Source organism: Mus musculus, chromosome 6, assembly GCF_000001635.26.
Source record: "Mus musculus strain C57BL/6J chromosome 6, GRCm38.p6 C57BL/6J".
NCBI lineage: Eukaryota > Metazoa > Chordata > Mammalia > Rodentia > Muridae > Mus > Mus musculus.
This window is the reverse complement of record NC_000072.6, coordinates 106730826-106751246: the sequence shown is the minus strand read 5'-3', so window position 1 is coordinate 106751246 and position 20421 is coordinate 106730826. Positions and strand designations below refer to the sequence as shown.

Genomic DNA, 20421 nt, shown 5'->3' with positions numbered 1-20421 from the left:
TACAGATCACACTTTAATAAACTCATCTAGCCAGAGTTTAAGGAGAATCCAGTGAATTTTGCTTCCTATGTAATTACAATTCAGATTTCAACTACACCATTTGGCTGGATCCTCACTATTTTCTTTCTGAAGGAAAGAGGGAAATTTAAAAAACAAAACCAAACCAATTTTGTGAATTCTTTTTGAATGTTCCACTATGTCTTTGAACACTTATATTTTATCTTAAAGAATGAAATAGATGCCATAAAATATAACCTATGTAAATTCCTGCCTTTGTTTATGTCCTTTGAGTTCACAGGAAAACATGGGAGAATGGGAAGCGTATTGTTTATTTTTTATTGGTAGAGTAAGTTAAAATATCAAACCGCACACTTGGGGAACAATGACATTCAGAGACATAGCCGGAATAATTTTCTGAAAATCTTCAGAGTGTCTGGCATTGTGCATATCTGAAATCTGTAAATACATTTTGTATAACCATGTGTAAGAAATACAACAAATGTTAAAAGTAGCCTTTCAGGACACAGCGTTCCGTGCTTATGATGAGTAGTATTTTCAGTGTTCTTTAGTAATGCATCTAAACTAAGACACATAGTACTCTGAAGAGTAGGTAGGCCAGATGGCTGAAACTCTGTCTAACCTTTCCTGGACAGCTCTCAGCAAAGAGCAGGAGTTTTTTCTGCTTCTTGTTTCACTTCTTCTTTCCCCAAGGAAGATCACATTGTTTGGGTCATCAAACAACGATTGATCTGGTTTCATTTTGGCTTCTCTTTCAAACGGTTACCTTGGGAACCCCGGGCACAGACACAGCACTGTACTTACACCGTGCGAGCGGACACTGAGCCCCGCAGCAACTTTTTTCAGGGGACTCATCATTTATCATCTCACAAACAGAAACACTGATTTAGCCTCCACAATGGCTTCTCTATGTCTGCCCCCTCTTCTCTGAAAGACTTCTCTGCTGGCTTCTCTGGGGACTAGGAGTCCTGCACCAGGTCTTTGAGAGGTAGTTACTACTATCTGGCTCAAATAAGAAAGCACTGAACACAGTTCTCATGTACTCTCACCCTAAGCCAGTGCTTTGTACACCTGTGGGACATGACTCCCACAACAGGGGTCACATATCAGATATCTTGCATATCAGATATCTGTATTATGATTTGGAACAGTAGCAACATTACAGTTATGAAGTAACAAGGGAATAATTTTATGGTTGGGGTTAGAACCATTGCTCTAAGCCATAATTAAAGGGGGGAAAATACCTGCTCTGCTAGTCACTCAGCATGAAAATCCTCAGACTAAAACACCCAGAGAAAAGCAAAGGGCAGGAGACTCCAAGAGCATCTGTATCAACTGAAGAACAACAATAAGGCTAGGTTGCCACACTGGGCACTGGAAGATGACACGGGAGTAGTATGTGGAGTGTGCCTTGGAGACTGTCACTGTCAGGGCTGATGACGGATGAGCTGGGTCAGGCTAGATAGACCCTAGCAATTTATTAGAGCTAGACTCCTAGGCAATTCTCTCTCTACATGTTCACTTAAGGGTTCAGAGCTTCATAACAAAGCAGAAGTCAGGAGTCTCAGAAATGCACTTCAAAATCAGGGTGGAGGAACCTGCCCATGTGTCAGGCCCTGTGACCTATCAACTCACAAGCCTCCTGTTGGGATATTGACCAGACACAGTATCTTTGCTTATATGCAAGCACACACTTGCGTGCAACACACACACACACACACACACACACACACACACACACACACACACATACACACACACACACACACCAGGCTAAAGCTCGCAGAGTTCTCAGATTGTGGTATATGAAGGAGGCAAGCCTTTGTCAGTGAACAGTATGATCACTAAGACTCTAGTGTGGGCCCTCTCTAATGGGTTGCTCTCTTGGGAATCTTCTTCCAAAGAGCAGTTGTGTGGTCTTTCCATTGTAAGAGAAACTGCAGGTGTCTTCTTAACCATGACAGTTCTGATGATGAAAGAGTAAAGAACCCGCCTTAAAGTCAAACACCAGTGCACCCAGAGAGTAGATGCACAGCTGCAGGCTCAGAGCTCGGCAGCCACTGTACTTCTTAGTAACCAGGAATCAAACGTTTGACTCACTGTAGGGTTGGTAGGGCAGATAAATACCTTTTTCTATGACTAGGCTGGAGACACGCCCAGGACCCTCACCAAAAGGAGGGACAGGAAAAGAGAAATAATTGGTAAACACAGAAAATGTTTCAATAGAAAAAAGAGGAAACAGAACACTGTGTAGCCCTGTTATCAGCAGAGACAGAGCTAACGCTGGGGATACCAAACTAGAAGAAGCTCACTGGACAGGTCCCGGTATGCAGTTCTATTTTTGTTGATGGCTCTGTATCTAATGTGTTCATTTGTACCAAGGTGAGTCCTGTTAAAGTAATGTCTTGTGTTTTGCCAAAACCCCTGGAAATAGAAGACATTTGTTTCCTCCTGCTGTTGACAGTTTATTAAAAGAAGTATATATCTAATGACAAGACTTCTTAAAAAAATATACGAGTTTAGAAAATAGGCTATAGATCTAGTTAGATATAGTCAGAATAAGTTTCAGAGTTAATTTCAAGAGTTACAAATTTAGAGACAAACAACAATAAGGTAGTGATGTCATAAACTGAAGTTATTTTTTTCTGCTTTCTGCTGAAATATCTTTGGTATCTGTGATTTTTATTTTATCTAAAATGTACAAAAAGCTTATGAGATGTCTCACTTGGCTTTATGCTCACTAGTTAGGTACCTAAAACCAGGAAGATATATATTCCAGATACACAAAAAGCATGGATGGAAAGGAATCGAGAGAAAGAAGAAAGAGAGAGAGAGAGAGAGAGGGAGAGAGAGAGAGAGAGAGAGAGAGAGAGAGAGAGAGAGAAAGGAAAGAAGGAAGAAAGAAAGAGAGGAAGGCCAGAAAAAACGATAATTCAGTGGATTATAATTTTGAACACTTCATTACCTATTATTTCTGTATGTTCATATGGTCTCTTCAATAGTTGGCTGGTGATAAATATATGTAGTTGATTATTAAACATTTATATTTTGAAATATAATCAAGATTTGGAAATCAAACTGTCTCATTTGTTTAACAGTACTTAACATGCAATGTGGGGAAATTTTTAAGTAATGCATGCAAGAAGCCAGTCTTGCCAGGCATTGCCCACACAGCCTCACAGCTGATCTAAGCCATCCCTTTGTTGATGTTGAACAGACTTGCCTTGCCTCACAAGGGCTGAGTAATGACTTGTCCCTATTCTTCTCTGGACCAAGACTGATAGGCATGTGCCCTGGACCTGACAGGGTGATACGTGCTGGGGCTATGATGGAAAGCTAGATACAACAGGCAGTGGTGGTTCTCGACTTCTAACGTTGAGAACCTGTGGAACTGAAGGGATCATCCATAGTCAGGTATGTCCACCAACGAGGAAGCATCTATGTGGATCTTAGTGCCAAATGGGATTGGTGAGATATAGTTAAGTATTGAGATACTTGTAGCAAACACTCTGTCTATGCAGAATACTGAGGGTGGCAGCTATTCAGGTCTGGTTTTACGGAGTTTTATAGTTTTTTGTGTTTGTGGCCACATCTTGAACATAGTGGTGGTATTTTAGAATATTTTAGAAAATCATTTGGAAGTCCAGTGGTGGGAAAAATAAAGTGTTGTGAGGGTCATCCCATTGGTCATTTATATTTTTGTGAGTATGTCCAGTTTTCACTGCGGAGGTTACGTGGTGTATCTAGCTAAACACATCCTGTGCTTCATGTCTCCATCACCCTCACTAAAAAATTGTGTTTTATGGCTGACTACGCTGTACAGGGTTAAAACGGGGAAGCGAATTCTTTACTTGCAACACTCTAAAAGAGCATGGATTCTCCTAGTGGCTTTTTAATTTCTGCCATTAAGGTAGTGCTTGGAATTAGATGTCACTACAAAGTCTCAAACAAAGTCTCTAAAAATGGGACTGTCAATTTAATTTTGGTTGTAAAATGAATACTCCAGGCCAAAAAAAAAATGAATTTGGAAGGGAAAATTATATTTCTGAACTTCGGCAGAATTTGACCAATTCTCAGGAACACTGGGGAAGTCCATCATTAATGGCCAGAGCCTGACTCAAGTTAATTTCTAGAAACATCTGCCATGAAAGAGATCACGCTCCTTTGCTCTTCTAAATTTCAAGGAGGGCTCTCAAGAAATTTAAGATCACTCACAGAAATGTTACGTGAACAAGTTTCTTTTAATCACCATCAAAGGTAGAGCATGTATACCTGGCGGTAGGTAGGCAATCTTTATTTACTATATTCTTCTTAATTTACACCTCAGTTTAATAATGCAATGGGTTTGAATTTTATTTTAATTGGTAGCCAAGAGAAAAGCGACTTAATTATGTTGTCATCTTGAGATTGTACAAATAAATAAAGCTACTGGATTAACTATATTTTAATATGGTATCTTACAGTTTATTTGATAGTAGTGGAAATTTTTGAATGTATGAACCAAAAAGCTTGAATATTTTTCCCCCTAACTAAAGGTGATGTCTCCTGCAAAAAGGTCATGTGCTTTAAGCAGCCACAAGGAGTATTTTGGGAAAACAGAGTCAGTTAATCACAGGAAGCAGAGTCAGATACGGAAGCTCCAATAATATCCAGCCTTTGCTGAAATTTATCTGTTCAGTTTTGAGATATTTGTGGCCTATTTGAGCACCTTGAGCTGTCCAATATCTCAAAGGTATTGCCTATGACATAAAAAAATCAGGAGATACGAAAAATCATGCTGCCATTAATGGCCAAAACTTCGTTTTAAAAAATGTTTGAGTAATCAAACTTGAAAGAGAATTCTATTTTCAGGCACTATAAAATCAGAATACAAGGTAAATTCTAGGGGAGAGTGCTTACTAATATAAAATATTCAATTACCTCCCCACTGAGATATTCAGCAGAGTCATTATTTACTTCAACAATTTAATTGCGAAGGATAAACAGATGTTTGTTATTTTTACAAGCACTGTGTTAAGACACTTCCTGTTTTACCAGTCAGTAAAAGTCACTACAGGGTATTAATTTGAGGGTTTTTTTTTTTCCTGACCCAGAATTGTTAATGAAAACCACTAAGGTAGGACATATAGAACATTGTGTCAGGAAATGCTGACATCTAAAGATGTAGCTTTCATAATTTGAAGCAGCAGTTATCTTTGTTGTTACTAAGGATATGTTAGCTGAGCCTCTCAGGCTCATTGCGTTAGAAATGCTTCTTTAGCAGGAAATGTCCGACTTGTCGAAAATTTAGAAAACGAATGCAGTGTCTGCTTTCATGGAAACTGGCACAAGTCTGGGAAGTAAGTTTATTTGAAAATAACAAAGGAAGAAGGAAGAGTCGAATGCCTTCTATATGCTGTCCATTTACAGCTGCTGTGTTATTCCTCTAACTTGGGCAGCATGTTAAGTAAGACTTTGTAAGATAAGACAAAATAATGAAGCAAGCGTATCTGGTATTAATTTTGAAAAATTATCCATTTAATGAAGGTCTTTCCCTTGGCTGTACTGGAGTAAGACTTTGAAAATTCCTGGCCACTTAAGTAATTGTATAAAGAAAAGCTTCATCTTATTGATTAATTTAAAAAGTTATTTATTGTGGAACTGTTAAGGATCTAACCAGGGTCTTCCAGAGTCTGAGCAAGCTTCTCCCACTGAGCTACATCACAGCCCCGTAAGTCATCTTTTTTAAAAAATTGCTTATTATTATTATTATTATTAGATATATTCTTTATATACATTTCAAATTTAAAATGCTATCCCGAAAGTTCCCTATACCCTCCCCCGGCCCTGCTCCCCTACCCACCCACTCCCGCTTCTTGGCCCTGGCACACAAGATATAATGTTTTGTTTTGTTTTGTTTTGTTTTGTTTTTAAACTGAGGAGACACACAGGTGGAAGCAATACACACTGCTCTTCCTTAGTTAAGCTTGAGAAAGTTTGTGGGGGAAACTCCAGGTCTCTGATCCGCAGGTCCCAACAGGAACTGTTACGTGCCCCTGTTGGACTTCAGGGCTGAGACTGTTTGCTTTTTCTCATTTACTGAATCTAACAATCTATTTCCCTTTTGTTGGGTTGTCAAGCTGTTTATTCCAAGAAGAAATACTTACACTTTTCCAGGTATTTGGCTATGTTTCTTTGTCTTCTCCTGGCCTGTTCTCATCTGGGTGCTTCAGACAGTAAATCATGCTCTCCCAAACTCAAAGCACCACAAATTGATCCTGAAATTTTAAAGGCACTATATGTTTCTCACATTATAAATTGTTATCAATGTAAGTTTCTTGTCACATTGACTTTGGGAAGAAGAGTAGTGGAGATAGAACCTAGGACTTCCTAGATAACACTCTGTCACCAAGCCCCTAATTGAAAAGCACATGGATGTAAGTGGTAGGGTTTATGTTTGTTATTAATTGCTTAGAACTTTTCCCATCCCGAAGACTGCTCTAGTGTCCTGGATACTGATCCCTTCTTCCTTTTCTTCTAGCTCTACATATTTGCTCACTGGATTCTAGCAGGAAGATCCATCTCTCTTTGTGTATATTATAAACTTTAGTTCATTCTTTGTGAGTCAAATAAGAAGTCTGTTTGTACCTGTTTCACCCCCAAGCACAAACTGGGAGCATGTTCTCAATTAATTATTAATTTACATGTCAAATGTTCCCAAAGACTATGAATCTTCAGCCCAAGAGCAAAGTTCCATATGTTTGCGTTCCCAGCATGCAAGAGAGATGACAAGCTTTTGACAAATGACCAATGCTCTATTTTATGTTGGAAAGTAGCCGCCAGCCTTCCTTACAAATGACAACACAGTGATTTGGATTTTTGTTTTCCATGTTTCCAACAGCATTCGGCTACCATGGTGCCTGTGTTACTAATTCTTGTGGGAGCTTTGGCAACACTGCAAGCTGACTTACTTAATCACAAAAAGTGTAAGCATCTTCTACTCAATAATGTTTGGTTTTGTTAAAGTACATTATAAAATAGGTAATAGGGTTTTCTCCTGAATAAGCATTCTACTGGGAAAGTTTGATAAAACAGTATAAACTCTTGAGATTTAAGAAGGCCATGTGGGCAAAAATGTAAATTCTATGCTTCAATGGGAAATTCGATTCTAAGAGTACAAACGGGCATCGTGGAAGAAAGCAGCCTCTGGAGGCCACATTTAGGACTTGCAGCTCCCCTGGCAACTTTACAAAAGGCTTCAGAGGAAGTAAGAACAAGCTCTACCATTTCTCTTTTCTCTCCCTCCCCCCAAAACCTGTTGATCTAAGGGTTTAGTATGATAACAGAGGTTAATAGAGGAAACTTGTCTGATGGCATCAGACCAGCTCTGTATAGAACTTTCTATTAAAACCACATTTCACGAAGCAGTTAAAATATACACAGTACATCCAGAGCAATGAACTGTGGGGTTTAGCTAGCTAATTTGGATGTGAGAAGCCACAGTAGCCAGTGGCTGCTGGAATAAAGGTGAACTACATAGATAGCCCTGGAAACCCTTGCGTGTCAAATGCAGGTGCAGAGTCATGAAGGGCCTTTAAAGGTCAATGGAAAAGCACGGACAATGTAGTTAATGAATAAATTAAAGACTGTAGTACGTGGATCACAATGTATGGTGTTACCCTAATTTGGGTGAGAAATTTTAAGAAGTTGTTTAATATGCCCAGAAAAATATAACCAAGATGAGATGTGTTCTGACCTTTTTACTCTCTCCTCTTTGCTCATTATGTTTTACTTCATCTCTACATTGATGCTCTACAATCAGTGGGTACTGATTCTTTAATTAAGTGATATATTTTATTTTGAAAACAAATCCTCTTTCCTACTCAAATAGTTTTGACTATGGCTCATAATGAGAAATACATGCATTTTACATTGTGAATTACTGATTCTTAAGTAGGTACTTTTATGCAATGGAAACCAGATGCCTATGAGACAACTGTTGTCATGCTTGATATAACCGCCATTCCTAGTGTTTTCTACTTATCTTCTATACTACTGTAAAGGCGGCGGGGGGGGGGGGGATTAGAACTTCCGAAGTTATCAAAACCTTTTCAATGATGCTTATTTTTAAACTACAGCTTCAATAACAATGTAGTAGGCTATTCATATTCAAGTAAAACATGCAAAAGTTACAAATAACACCTGAACAATGAACTAGCAATAATTTTAAAGAAACTTTGCCAAATTATTTCGGAATTATATATTCTAACAAACTACAACAAACCAGTATGTTATTTAATAAAGTAATTAAAATATATTCAAGACCAGGAATATTGCTCAGTGGTAATCTACCTGAGTTTCATCCCCAGCATATAGTACACACACACAAAAGTGCTCTTTATGGACAACTGTGCATTGTATCATTGGTTTTCTTTTTGTTTTTAATCAATAGTTTTACTTCTACCACCTGTCAATTTTACCATTAAAGCCACTGGATTAGCTCAAGTTCTTTTACACTGGGACCCAAATCCTGACCAAGAGCAAAGGCATGTTGATCTAGAGTATCACGTGAAAATAAATGCCCCACAAGAAGACGAAGTAAGTGTCTGGTCTGATGACAATCACTACTGAGAGGGAATATTCCCTTCTAAACTGCAGTTTTCCTCATGAAGTGAAAGTCTTGATAAAAAATAACCAATTACTAAAGACCATCTTGTTGTGTTAGCAGTAGGATCTATAAAGTGAATTAGACCAATGCTATTATTCAAGATGAAACAGTAACATAGGTTTTATCTCAAGGAAAATTCTCTCCTTCAAGAAAGAATACTCCTTACTGCCCCTCTCTTTCTCCCTCCTCTTTTCATCCCTCTTCCTCCCTCTCTCCCTCTACACCCCCCGTGTGTGTGTGTGTGTATGTGTGTGTGTGTGTGTGTGTGTGTGTGTGTGTGTGTGTGTGTGTGTGTGAGAGAGAGAGAGAGAGAGAGAGAGAGAGAGAGAGAGAGAGAGAGAGAGCATGTGTTTGTTCTGTACTTGTTAGTGTGGGTTTGTGCACATATACAGGCCAGTGTGCATGCAGGTGTGTGAAGCCCACAGGTTGACACTTTCCTTAACCACTCTCCAAGACATTTTATTTTTTGAGAGAAGGCTCTCACTGAGTTGCTAGGTCCGTCATTTTTGCTAGATTGATGAGCCAATGACATTTGGGGATCCACCTGTCTCTGCCTTATCCTCAGTGCTGAGGTTACAGGTGCATCCTGCCATACGACTAGAATTCTACATTTATTGTAAAATTTATTGACTGAGCCACCTCCACAGCTTGTTTACCAACTTTTGAAGTGTAATGTATGTGATAGTACTGTTTACATACCTCCAAAACTGTCAATCAAACCAGAAGGAAATTGTGAGCAAAATGGTACAAGGCTCCGCAAAGCCAAGGTTAAGGTAAAGTTCATGTACTATGTTATGGGTCTTAAGTTGACTTCTTAGAGTCTCTGATTTATGGTAGGGATGTAGTAACATGACTGCCACGTATTGCATTTGTAGTAAGGTGAAAGAAAGGGAGGTGCAATTTGTATTAACCATTTTGCAGTAAATATGAAATTTTAAAGGATTTCATGTCAAGAAGTTGCTCCTGGAGAGGAGACTGGCATCAAAGATGAGAATAAAAGACAACTTGGGAGGCAGAGACAGGTGGGTCTGTGAGTTCAAAGCTAGCCCGAACTACAGAGTATGTTCAAGGAGAGCCAGGACTACCCAGAAAAAAAACTCTGTCTCAAAAAAAAAAAAAAAAAAAACAAGAAAAAGAAAGAAGAGGAATATATTCATGTGTTACTGAGAAACTGTGTTAATTTTACAATGATTTTCTTAGATTATTTCACTCCATTTTACTTATGCATCATTTTCATCGTGGAGTCAAGGGCCTATTTGATTAATGTTGTTTTTCTCTTACATGTCATGATTGGTGGGTTTTATTTTAGTATGATACCAGAAAGACTGAAAGCAAATGTGTGACCCCCCTTCATGAAGGCTTTGCAGCTAGCGTGAGGACCATTCTGAAGAGCAGCCATACAACTCTGGCCAGCAGTTGGGTTTCTGCTGAACTCAAAGCTCCACCAGGTAAAGGACATGGGGCATCTGAGTTTTTGTATCTGACACCCCTCAAATCAGGAAAGAAAAGCCACCTTTCATTAACCAGCGCTGTGCCTTGCAATACCATTCCACAACATCCACATTCCAACCATGCCTGTCATAGGCTTTCCTCTGCACACTCCTGTAAGTCACCCCTAAATTTATACTGGACTCTAGTGGAAGCTGGGGCTTCTTGTAATTATAAGCAGAGGTAGCTTTGATCAAACATTTTAACACAGACAAATACAAACACAAGATTGGAAAAAAGAAATAGGCAGGCTATCAGACCCTAGGATATGTCATTTTTCTAAATCATATATGTCTTAGCCTCACATTTATTACTGTTTTTCAAGTCTTTCTCCTATCCACTTCATCGGAGAAGAAGATCATGCCTATAATATTAGTCAGCTTTCTTTTGACTATAACAAATATGTAAGATAATACACCCATTTTGGTTTATGGTTTCTGTGGGGGTTTCCACCCCTGACCTGGCAGCCCATCATGTTTAGGCCATGTGGTAACACAGTGCATTATGTCAGAAGCAGGTGGTAGATGTCTAAAGCCAGGAAGCAAACAGGAAGCACAAAAAAGACAAGGGTCTAATTATCTTTAAAGATGTATCCCCAAACACCTCCCAGAAGACCCAATTCAGCAAGGGTTCTCCACTTCTCAATAACACCAAGAGCTACAGAACAAAGTCTTAAAAAAAAAAAAAAAAAAAAAAAAACAAACAAACCCTGGGGGCTCACTTAGCCAAAACTGCTAGACTGAGACTGTGTTAGTGGCAACATAGATGCTTGCATTAACTCATAATTCTTCAAAGAGTTCCCAACAGGCTTAACTCTAAGTAAGGAGGGTGCTTCAATGAATACAGAGGAATATAAATATGAGTAATTTTGTGCCATATCTTAAAGCCATTATTCTATCTCTCAGGACCAACTAAGAACTTCAATTATATGATATTTCTTTCAGTGTTAAGTTTCTATAGTTTTAATTATTTCCTGCATACCTCCAACACATGTTAATACCAAGTATGTATAATTTATGCCATTAACCAAGTGAAAAGTCAGCCAGGCGTGGTGGTGCACACCTTTAATCCCAGCACTCGGGAGGTAGAGGCAGGCGAATTTCTGAGTTCGAGGCCAGCCTGGTCTACAACGTGAGTTCCAGGATACCCAGGGCTATACAGAGAAACCCTGTCTCAACACCCCTCTTCCTCCCCCCCAAAAAAACCCAACCAAGTGAAAAGTCACACTGAATATTCATGGCTTGGAACCAGAAAACTGCTTTGACATGACATAGTCTGTGTGGATGCTTAGTATGTAGACAGATGCATATATGTGTACATACATACATGCACACACAGGGGGAAGGGAGAAGGCTTGCATTCATGGGCTCCATATTCATGGATTCAACAATCAAAAGCATTCTAATACAAAAGCATTAAAGTACATACTGCTAGTGAACAGATTCTTTTATGCCACTACCATCTAAATAACAGTCTAAACTATTTCCAGAGTACTTATGTTCAATATTCTAAGTTATATAGAAAGTATTTATATTAGACCAAATACTGTATAAGTTATATGCAAGATGACATCATATTAGAGACCTGAGCATCTTAAGTTTTTAGCATGAGGAAAAGTTCTGGAATCCATATTATAGATACAGAGGTATGATTGTATAGACATATGTATATATGTCATATATAATATGCATATGTGTGTTACAAGGGAAACTAGCCAGTCAGTTTCTTGTCTCCAACTTCTATATATCAATGGGAGGATCTCTCCTCTTGCCTCCTCTTTCCATTGAAAGATACTCTATGACAGTGATAAAAAAATCAACCTATAACTGTTTTAAGAAAAAATAAAAACTCTTTCCTCACTTAAGATTTCCTCTTTAGAGAGGTTCTCCCTAACTGTAGTCCACAAAATATTTCTTTTGATTCTTTAAGGAACAAGAACAAGTCTGTTTTGACAGAGTGCTCTGGGTATCACAAACATAATTTTGGGAAATCTGGTACAAAAAAAACATTTGAAATCGCAGGTTTTAAGTCATGGCATGTTAAGGGGACTTTTGTAAGCTGTTGGACACTGACTCTATAATGTAAGGATAAGATCTTGGGGTATTGCCAAAACGCATCCCCTGAGTGGTAATCCATGTAATTCATGGGACATGGATATTAAGGAATGGCTCATATAACTGAGAAAGGAAAGAGAATCAAGAGAGCTTCCTCAATAAAACCTCTCATTTACAGCCAGAAAAACTGGAATCCATACATCATGTGGGGCAGTGCCTGATAGTCTGGTATTGATAAATAGAGCACAAGAATGCTGAAGTTGCTGGACACATGACACTAGACTTGAACTTTCAAACATCCATCTCACAGACATATATCCATATCTACATCTAAAGTAGCTCAGAAGGTTTTCATGTCAAGGCTTTATAACTCCAGTTTCATTTCTTCAGGAAATTTGCCCTTTGCAAATGAGTTTCTATAAATGGATGCTTGTGGTCACTCACAATCAATAGTATTTCAAGCAAAAGCATAAAATTCAGAAGCCATCAAGGCAATGTTTTGTCCTTTGTATTTATGGTCCCCTAGGATCTCCTGGAACCTCGGTTACGAATTTAACTTGTACCACACACACTGTTGTAAGTAGCCACACCCACTTAAGGCCATACCAAGTGTCCCTTCGTTGCACCTGGCTTGTTGGGAAGGATGCCCCTGAGGACACACAGTATTTCCTATACTACAGGTCAGTGTCTATTTTTACTTATGCAAATTATCTATTTCCTCTTCCCTTATAAAAACTCATAGGTATTTCAATTTAGGTTTGGTGTTTTGACTGAAAAATGCCAAGAATACAGCAGAGATGCACTGAACAGAAATACTGCATGCTGGTTTCCCAGGACATTTATCAACAGCAAAGGGTTTGAGCAGCTTGCTGTGCACATTAATGGCTCAAGCAAGCGTGCTGCAATCAAGCCCTTTGATCAGCTGTTCAGTCCACTTGCCATTGGTAAGAAAGACTTATCCCAAGGTGAATGAAATAGCACAAACTTGGCACAGGAAAGGGTTTTGCTACCTTTCAAATGTTAAACAGCCATCTAGCTAACATAGGAAAACTACTGAGGCAGAGTTCCCAACTTTAAGGCTACATAAATAATGTAGGAGACTGTCCTGCATATAGTAAGATGTTTAGAGACATTCTTGGCCCCTATCTATCAGTCCAACTTGTATGTTCTACTGGTTCTGCTACCCTGAGTTGTGACCAAATCCCAACTCAAACACATCCCATTGAAGGTAGAGTTCTCCCTGGTAGAAAATGGCTGCTCTAGGAAAAGCAAACTCACTCCCTAAGAGAAGTCATAGTAGTGCTCATCTGTTCTGACTGCTCTCATGAAATATCTGTCCACGAATATTGTAATAGCTTGTACCCAGAATTATTCTGAGCCTTTCCCCCACAGCATTGTCCCTCAGCACTCCAAAGGTATCCAGGTTTTCCATCATCTAGCTCTTCTTTCAAAGCTAACCCTCTCCGATCATCACTGATCCTTCACAGTGGTTTGGACTTATCTCTAGACATTTAAACAATATGTCCACAGATCTCTCCCCTCCCCTCCCCTCCCCTCCCCTCCTCTCCTCTATCTTCCTCTTTCCTTCCCCACCCTTTTCTTCCTTTCTCATACATGTATATGTAATGGATACTGGTACAGGTGTGCTTATCCATTTAGAAGCCTATGAATAACATCAAGATATCTTCTTAGATTGCTTTTCCACTTTATTTTGTGGGGAGAAGGAATTTTCAATGGATCTGGAACTTGTCATTTTGGCTAGACTGGTTTGCTAAGGTAGCAAGGTCCTAGGATCCACCTATCCATATTACCCTACTGTTAAAGTAACTTTTATTCTCCTAAAGTAATCATTGTATCTGAGGTTTACTGCTTCAGTCTACTAACCTAGTCCTAGTCCTAGAAACTTCTATCCTCTGCACAACCTAATCTAGGCCTAGACTATTTTCGCCCTCTGAGACTTACTACTGAATAAGCTCACGCTTCCACCTGTGAGTTTTTTTCTGAGCTGGCTGGCCAGTTCAGCTGTTTTGGCCCAAACTCCTTTCTATAACTTCAATCTGGCTTCATTTTTTAGCCTCTCCTGAACTTCTCTGCTTTGCCTCAAACTAACTCTAGCTAAGAATTCATTCTTATTTTCTGGCTCCTCCTCATTCTCTGGCACATTCTGTCATCACCCGTGTGTAGCTTGTTCTCTGTCTACAGCCTATCTCTGTACAACTTTCCCAGTAAAGCCGCCTCTCCTGCTCTCCCCCCTCTCTCTGCACTGCTCTCTTAAGGCACTCCCCTTTCCTCTCTCCTCTTGTGAGAGCCCGGCATGGCATATGTTATTCTGTAACATCTTTCTCTGATTTGTCAGTTAGGCACCACTTTCAAACATGGGTTCTTCCTTCTACAAATTAACTTTACCATTATTGTTTGGAATTAAAGATGTGTACTAAAGACATGTCTGTATTCCAGCCAGAGGGATTAAAGGTATGTGCTAAGGACTGACTCATGCCACAACTAGAAACAGTTTTGTTTTGTTTTCAGTAAATAACACAGTCTTGAGGTTCACAGAGTTCACAATCAAATATCCTGAAATACCCAACTACCACCACCGCCACCAGCTCTGGGGTTACAGCTCTTTTCACCTGGGTGCTGGGAAGCTAAACTCAGGTCCTGGTGCTAGTGTGGAAGTGCTTCACTCCTGTACAGACATAATTAGCTCAATGTTCTTTTAACTCAGAAGCTTCTTGTTCTATCTGACCAAACAATCCAAAGAAAACAATCTACCAATAACAAAAAATAAACACTAAAGCCAGAAAGGAGAAGTGATTTACTCAGAGTTGTCCCCCTGCTGGGAAATGGCGGTGGGACACATTGTCTACGGTCTCTCCATCAGCATAGTCTATCTTGGAAAGCTTAAGAGATGCTGAGTGCACAATACAGTGAGTGAGCTGAGAGGGAAAAAGAATCAATCAATCACTTTCATTGTAGTGATTTCTGTTCTCTATATGTGTAAGTCTATTTGGTACAGCCAAACCAAGAACCTCATATGAAGCTACTTGCTTCCTGTGGCTTTGACACTGGTTGATTTAGACCTGATGGTAAACCTTGAGAAGAACATATCTTAGGAAGGGTGGGTTGGAGCTAGCAGCCCTGATCACTGATTGTACAGACCTGCCACTGACCTCTCTCCGTCTTACCTAGACCAAGTGAATCCTCCAAGGAATGTCACAGTGGAAATTGAAAGCAATTCTCTCTATATACAGTGGGAGAAACCACTTTCTGCCTTTCCAGATCATTGCTTTAACTATGAGCTGAAAATTTACAACACAAAAAATGGTCACATTCAGGTAATTCTTCATATGGTTCCAGTATTCCATGATAGGCATTCAGTATTTGTGAAACATTTAAACGGTGGTTCTCAACCTTCCTAATGCTGTGATCTTTAGTATAGTTCTTCGTGTTGTGGTATCTTCAACTTATTTTTGCTGTTATTTCCATAACTGTAGTATTGCTACTGTTATGAACTGTAATGTAAATATTTTTGAGCATAGAGGTTTGCCAAAGGGATCACAACTCACAGGTTGGGAACTGTTGATTTAAAAGTTTCAGTATTGACTGCCCTGGGTGTTTTTACGTACTAGGAAAGTCAATGATAACTTACATCTGCCCGAGGTATTACAGAAATAAATCAAATCTTACAGGACTTTTATATTGAAAGAACATACTTTGGGTTCAAAAATAATACAAAAAATAAAATGAAACTCGTTTGTAAGAGCTTTGCAAAAATACAAATGATACAACTATTGGGCAATGTAGGAAAGCAAGTTTTCCAAAGGTTACAAATACCCTAGGAGCCTGTAATTCTACTTCTAGGTATACATACAAAATACTTAGAAACAGGGTCTCAAAAGAGTACTTGGAACCCCATGATTACAACAGCATTACTCACTATAGCCAAGAGCTAAAACAGCCCTGATATCCACTAACAGATGAATAGAGTCAGACTTGGTGGCACACACCTATGATTCCAGCACCCAAGACAAAGGCTGAGATAGGAGAAATGTTATAAATTCGAGGCTAGTCTAGACTGAATAGCAAGATTCTTACCTGAAAACAAACAATCTGAACCCCAAACCAGGGAATAGGAGTACAAAGACAAAATGGCACACACACACACACACATACACACACACACACCACACACACACACACACACACACACACACACACACGCACGCATGCATGAACAAAGAGACATTATTCAGTCTTTGAAAGGAAATTCTGATACATGTTATGAATAAACCTAAGGACAGCAAGCAAGGTGAAATAAACACATGACAATGGACAAATAGTATATGACTAGGATATGATTCTGCCTTTAGTGAGATGCCAAGGGTCGTAAAAACACATATAAACAGAACGTAGTATCACGGCTGCCAGGAAGTGGGGAATGGAAAATGAGGGACCAATGTGAGGCTTTAATCACTGGGTGAAGTGAACTGAACAGAGGGTCTCGTGCATGCAGAGCATGACACATACCCCCAGCCAGGAAGCTCTCAGTCATGCAAGAAGAAAAGCATGATGTAGTCGCTTGCACAGCAGCATGGCTCTTTTCCATTTCTGCCCTACCCACTTGAATACAGTCACAAATCTGAGAAGTCAGGATTTCACCTCATGCCTTACAATAGAAGAAATTAAGAGCCTGTGAGATGGCTCAGCAGATAAAGGCACTCGCTGTTCAGAATGCTTCCAGGAGTTCGCTTCCTGGAGCCTCCAAGGTGGAAGGAGAGAATAGACTGTCTCAAGTTATCCTCTCACCTCCACACGTGTGCTGTGGCATACATGCACATACATAAATAGATGCATCTAAAAATGATTAAAGAGACAAACTAATATCCAATATATACAAAGAGCTCAAGAAGCTGGATTCCAGAAATTCAAATAATCCCATTAAAAATGGGGTACAGAGCTAAATAAAGAATTCTCAACTGAGGAATACCAAATGGCTGAGAAGCACCTGAAAAAATGTCCAACATCCTTAATCATCAGGGAAATGCCATCAAAACAATCTTGAGATTCCACCTCACACCAGTCAGAATGGCTAAGATCAAAAATTCAGGTGACAGCAGATGCTGGCAAGAACGTGGAGAAAGAGGAACACTCCTCCATTGTTGGTGGGATTGCAAGCTTGTACAACCACTCTGGAAGTCAGTCTGGAGGTTCCTCAGAAAATTGGACATAATAGTACTGGAAGATGCAGCAATACCTCTCCTGGGCATATAACTAGAAGAAGTTCCAACTGGTAATAAGAACACATGCTCCACTATGTTCATAGCAGCCTTATTTATAATAGCCAGAAGCTGGAAAGAAGCCATATGTCCCTCAACAGAGGAATGGATACAGAAAATGTGGTATATTTACACAATGGAGTACTACACAGCTATTAAAAACAATGGATTTATGAGATTCTTGGACAAATGGATGTATCTGGAGGATATCATCCTGTGTGAGGTAACCCAATCACAAAAGAAGTCATTAGATATGCACTCACTGATAAGTGGAAATTAGCCCAGAAACATAGAACACCCAAGAAAAGACAAACTAAACACAGTTAAACCAATATCTACAAATTGACTTCTAGGGGTTAGCACATAAAGAGAGATAAGGCCTTGTTTTTGTGTTTGTTTGTTTGTTTGTTTGTTTGTTTTGTTTTGTAGTCTGGAATAAGCCAAATCCTATGCCCTATTAATTTTAAATTATGTGCCAAATCATGGGACATATTACTGTCCTGTGTCCTGCCAGGCTGGTGGTTCACATAAAAGTAAATCAATATATAAGATAAGTCCTACTCTGGCAAATAAGGTCAGGGCCTCCCTGTCATAGGAAAGATCAACAAAATGCAGAGGAGAGAGGAGACAAAGCAACCTTGTAGTCTAGAGCTGAATGCAACCTGGGGGAGATCAGAAATAGTCTTTGTGAAGGACTGGCTTTCTTTTGTAAACTTCTAATCTACCATAGGTTAGCACTTTCATAAAATAAGTTAAAAAGGATCAACTAAAATATATTATATATATATGTATTTCAACTATATATTAAATGTTATATACATAAATATTATATATATATATACACACATACATATGCACACACACACACAGCCAAAGATAGGAATGTACAAACCAATATGTGTGCAAGCACAATTCACGTGCTTGGATGTCACAGCAATGTCCAACGGCTCCCCCAGTTTCTAAACTGTGCTCTCACTCTCAGCATTGATCTTATCAGAGACTGGTAATCAGCACTTCCTGACATGTACCACAACCACACTGTGCTTGGTAGGGGTGTGAGGAAAGGAATAACCCCGAGGTGTGCCAGGGAGGCATGTTTCCTTTAGCCAAGTGGGAGTGACTGAGCGGGCCTGAACACCAGGTGAACACTAGACATGTAACCCTGAACCTTACATAGGGACTTCAGAGTGGCTCTGTGAACTTTTTATTAAAAGCCAAACAGCATCTATAGTAACACCCTAGTCATGGGCAATGAGCAGCACCCATGGATTTTTCCTGATAGAGAAGTGTAGCGTTTGCAGGATAGAAGGGTAATTTTGGCAGCAGTGTGCAAGTTGGATGTGTGGGGGTGGGGCTGGGTGTGGGGGTGGGACCATGCATACGAAGGGTTTTGAGCTAGTAGGACAATCCAAGCAATAGACCAGGAAAGCCCATGCAGGCTGTGGCCATTGGGTAAGGCTAGATAGATACAAACTATGTGCTTTTTAGAACTGTGACATTACCAATGTGGAAGGGCAAAGTAACAGAGATTATGTGTGCTGTTGGAACTGACTCCAACTTTTCCACTTGAAACATTAATTTGTCCACACAGCATCACCTAGCCCTTCAACTGACCATTTTATTTATTTCAGTTACAAGATCACTTTTTCCCTCGGGGTAACTGCCAAGAAATCACACTGGAACTCTGTAGAATAAACTCATAACTATGCTCTATTGATTTTAGATTACTTGTTAAATAATGAGCCACATTACCCACATTTGACCTCTCAAGCTGGTATTTTACATAAATTACATGTCTAGGCATTATTATAATGTTATTTTTTCCCATTTAGAAGGAAAAACTGATCGCCAATAAGTTCATCTCAAAAATTGATGATGTTTCTACATATTCCATTCAAGTGAGAGCAGCTGTGAGCTCACCTTGCAGAATGCCAGGAAGGTGGGGCGAGTGGAGTCAACCTATTTATGTGGGTGAGTCCCTGTTGTGTATTTAAAAGCAGTGGCAGTGGAAAATCCCGGAAAGTGTACATGTTCACTCAGGTCTTGAAGTGGTCTCATCTTGACTGACTGTCTAATCTTCCAACCATCTACTGTGTCTGCAACTAGACATGGATGTCCTAGAAACCTAGTTGTCCTGCTTTCTCCCTAGCACTTGCCAGGCTTATTTTATTTTGTCCAATTCTTGTTTTTATTTAGATTTTTCTGGTTGTGCTCCCAACCACATTGTGTGTCTCTAAGTGCATGCATGAGTGAAGTTTGTACGTTTGTACAGGCATGAGTACTCTGTGCTCACAGAGGCCAAAGACAGTGTATTCTGTTCTATCATTCTCTGCTTTGTTCCCTTGGAAACATGGTCTCTTGTTGAACCTTGAGCTAGGCTGGTATCTAGTAAACCCCAGAAGTCCTCCAGCCTCTGCCCACAACAGCGTTGTGTTTAGAGGTCCTCAGGCAGCCACACCCAGGTTTTCCCATGGGTGTGAGGAATTTGAACTCCGTCCCCTATGCTTATACAGCACTCTTACCTGCTGAGGCATCTTCCCAAACTCTATTTATTTAGAGTAGGTATTTTATTTTCAGAGAATTGCAGATTCATAAGCTGTGTTAAGAAATGGACATCCGGTCCTCTTTTAACCTAGTGTCTCCCAATGGCAACATCTTGCAAAATCTTCAGCATAGTTTTAAAACTACAAAATTGGCACTGATCACTCCTTCATACTTCTTGGAGCATACAGATTTAATGTGTCGTTATTTCTGTTTCTTGGGTTTTATGCATGCTTAACACTTATGTCACAGCTCAGTCAAGATGCCAAGCAGTCCATCACACAATTCTTCCTTTTGGCCTTTTAAAACACACCCATCCTCTTTTGCTCCTCATCTGTAGCCCTTGGGAAGAACTACTCTAGTCCCCATCATTGTAATTTTGCCATACTCGGGTGTG

General features: G+C 39.6%; 1 protein-coding gene across 3 annotated transcripts in view; it reads left to right on the top strand.

Moving 5' to 3' along the window:
* Positions 1–2209: 2209 nt before the first annotated feature.
* The window catches only part of Il5ra (interleukin 5 receptor, alpha), a 38663-nt gene continuing 20451 nt past the window's right edge, over positions 2210–20421 (top strand). The window contains exons 1-10 of one of the 3 annotated variants that reach the window (NM_008370.2): positions 2210–2400; positions 5667–5728; positions 6138–6174; positions 6899–6983; positions 8450–8595; positions 9975–10113; positions 12734–12887; positions 12964–13151; positions 15397–15542; positions 19316–19454. In NM_008370.2, coding sequence (NP_032396.1) covers positions 6911–6983; positions 8450–8595; positions 9975–10113; positions 12734–12887; positions 12964–13151; positions 15397–15542; positions 19316–19454 — 985 coding nt within the window. In that variant the 5' untranslated portion in view covers positions 2210–2400; positions 5667–5728; positions 6138–6174; positions 6899–6910. Of the gene's footprint in view, positions 2401–3125; positions 3433–5666; positions 5729–6137; positions 6175–6898; positions 6984–8449; positions 8596–9974; positions 10114–12733; positions 12888–12963; positions 13152–15396; positions 15543–19315; positions 19455–20421 lie in introns of those variants that run through there. The other 2 variants (XM_030255194.1, XM_017321406.1) reach the window with 2 other exon arrangements.